The 2,314-nt window shown below is 43.3% G+C and overlaps 1 protein-coding gene across 1 annotated transcript in view; it reads right to left on the reverse strand.

Moving 5' to 3' along the window:
- Positions 1–1,180: 1,180 nt before the first annotated feature.
- Positions 1,181–2,314, reverse strand: part of LOC104496121 (mitogen-activated protein kinase kinase kinase 5) — a gene marked incomplete at its 3' end in the record, with an annotated part of 53,671 nt that continues 52,537 nt past the window's right edge. The window contains exon 15 of the mRNA XM_010139200.1: positions 1,181–1,308. Coding sequence (XP_010137502.1) covers positions 1,181–1,308 — 128 coding nt within the window. The remainder of the gene's footprint in view (positions 1,309–2,314) is intronic.

Genomic DNA, 2,314 nt, shown 5'->3' on the forward strand with positions numbered 1-2,314 from the left:
TAGCACCTCTGTGATAACATGTTTAAGAAGGAGGAAAAGTTGCTGTGCAACTGGGCAAGCGTAGCTGCAGAGCAGAGTGAGAATATGTGACAGAAACAACTTTGTAGGCACCAAGGTCAGTGAAGGAAGGGGAGGAGGTGCTGCAGGCACTGAAGCGGAGATTCCCCTGAAGTCCATGGTGCAGACCATGGTGAGGCAGGCTGTCCCTCTGCAGCCCATGAAGGTTAAAGGTGGAGCAGATATCCACCTGCAGCCCATGAAGGACTCCATGCCAGAGAAGGTGGACATGCACAAAGGAGACTTGTGATCCAACGGGAAGCCCATGCCAGAACAGGCTCCTGGCAGGACCTGTGGACAGAGAGGAGCCCATGATGGAGCAGGTTTGCTAGCAGGGCTTGTGACCCTGTGGAGGCTGCAGGCTGGAGCAGTTCATGAAGATCTGCAGCCCACAGGAAGGACTCATGTTGGAGAAGTTCATGGAGAACTGTGTGCTATGGGAGGGACCCCATGCTGGGGCAGGGGAAAAATGTGAGGATTCCTCCTCCTGCAGAGAAAGGATCAGCAGAGACAATGTGTGATGATCTGACCATGCTCCTCATTCCTTGTACCCATGTACACCTGCTTGGGTGGGAGGAGGTAGAGAAATTGAGATTAAAGTTAAGCCTGGGAAGAAGGGAGGGGTGGGGAGGAGGGTGGTTTTAAGGTTTTTTTTTTATTATTTCTCATTACCCTTCTGTGATTTGATTGGTAATAAACAAAACTCATTTCCTCAAGCAGAGTCTGTTGTGACTGTGACAGTAATTGATGAGCGATCTCTCCCTGTCCTTACCTCAACCCATGAGCCTTTTGTTGTATTTTCCCTTCCCTATCCAGCCGAGGAGGCGGGGGATAGAGCCGTTTGGGTGGGCACCTGGTGTCCCACCACAGATCTTTAGGTAAAAGGATGTGGCCTGTCATAGCAACGAGCAATGACCTGAGCTGCATTTGCAGCACATCCTATCTAAATACTGCACAAGAGGACTCACGCACTTTGAGGACAGAGTTTTCCCATTAATTTAGGATACAAACATTAAAGAATATTACATTTGCATGAAGCATATCTTGTTGCAGAGCTATAGGTTTTCATACTTTAAAAGAAGCAGCAAAGCAATCATCAAACCAGTCTCCCCCCATAACTTACCACCTGGCACCTGTTCCATAAAGATCTTAATGAAGCCATTCTCACTGAAAGAACCTAAATACTGGACAATGTTCTTATGTTTGAGATGCTTATGCAAAGCTATTTCTTCATGCAGAGGTTGGGAGTACCTGGGAAGAAAAGAAGCAGTTTAGTCAATATTAACCTCTGGGAAGAAGGTCTTATGTTTACTGTAGTAGCTGAAGGTCTATTTTAATTTATGCTGAAAATGAATCTGTGTATTAGATGCATTTAACAACAGTGGTTGTGACCACCTTGTACTAAAAAATTATGTAATGCTATATAAATACACATAATAATATAAAATACATACAATATTGTGTAGACATACATACAATATTGTGTAGACATACATACAGAGAATGTTATAAATATACACAGACTCAGCAAAACATTTGTGGAAAATGAACTGCTTTCCAGCCTAACTCAGAGAATATAGAGTTAGGCAAGGACTTCGATTCAGACAAGTGCCAAAGTGAACTAGTAAACCATAAAATTACTGCATAACTAAAATCACCTCAAAAACATAAAAAAATTCACCATTTAAATTTTAATGAATTAACAAAGCAAGAGCAGATAGGTATCAGAGTAAGAAAACAGGAATCATTTCATGGGGAGATATTCAGAAGAACTGGTAAAACAATTTTATCAAGAGTAATTTAGTCCAAGGTAAAATATTTTTCAGAGATGTAAGCTTGTCAGCAGGCTTTTTTGCCAACACAGGGCATTCACCACTTCTCTGAGGTACCTGTTCCAGTGTTTCATCACTCTCATCATAAAAATTTCTTCTTTATATCTAGTCTAGATCTACCCTCTCTTAGTTTAAAACCATCATCCCTTGTCCTACCACAACAGTAGATGCCCCATCCCTGGAAACATTTCAAGTCAGGTTGGACGGGGCTCTGAGCAACCTGGTCTCGCTGATGATGTCCCTGCTCAGTGCAGGAGAGTTGGACTAGGTGACCTTGAAAGGTCCCTCCCCACCCAAAGCATTCTGTGATTCTGTTATTTTATTTATTGGGAAGAAGGGTAGCTTCCTGTTGCCTCAAGTCCAAGAATTAGCTCTCCCTGGACCTAGTGGATGCCAGTGGCAGGGGAGGCAATAAAAAAACAAAC

Source organism: Buceros rhinoceros, unplaced genomic scaffold, assembly GCF_000710305.1.
Source record: "Buceros rhinoceros silvestris isolate BGI_N320 unplaced genomic scaffold, ASM71030v1 scaffold637, whole genome shotgun sequence".
Taxonomy (NCBI): Eukaryota; Metazoa; Chordata; class Aves; order Bucerotiformes; family Bucerotidae; genus Buceros; species Buceros rhinoceros.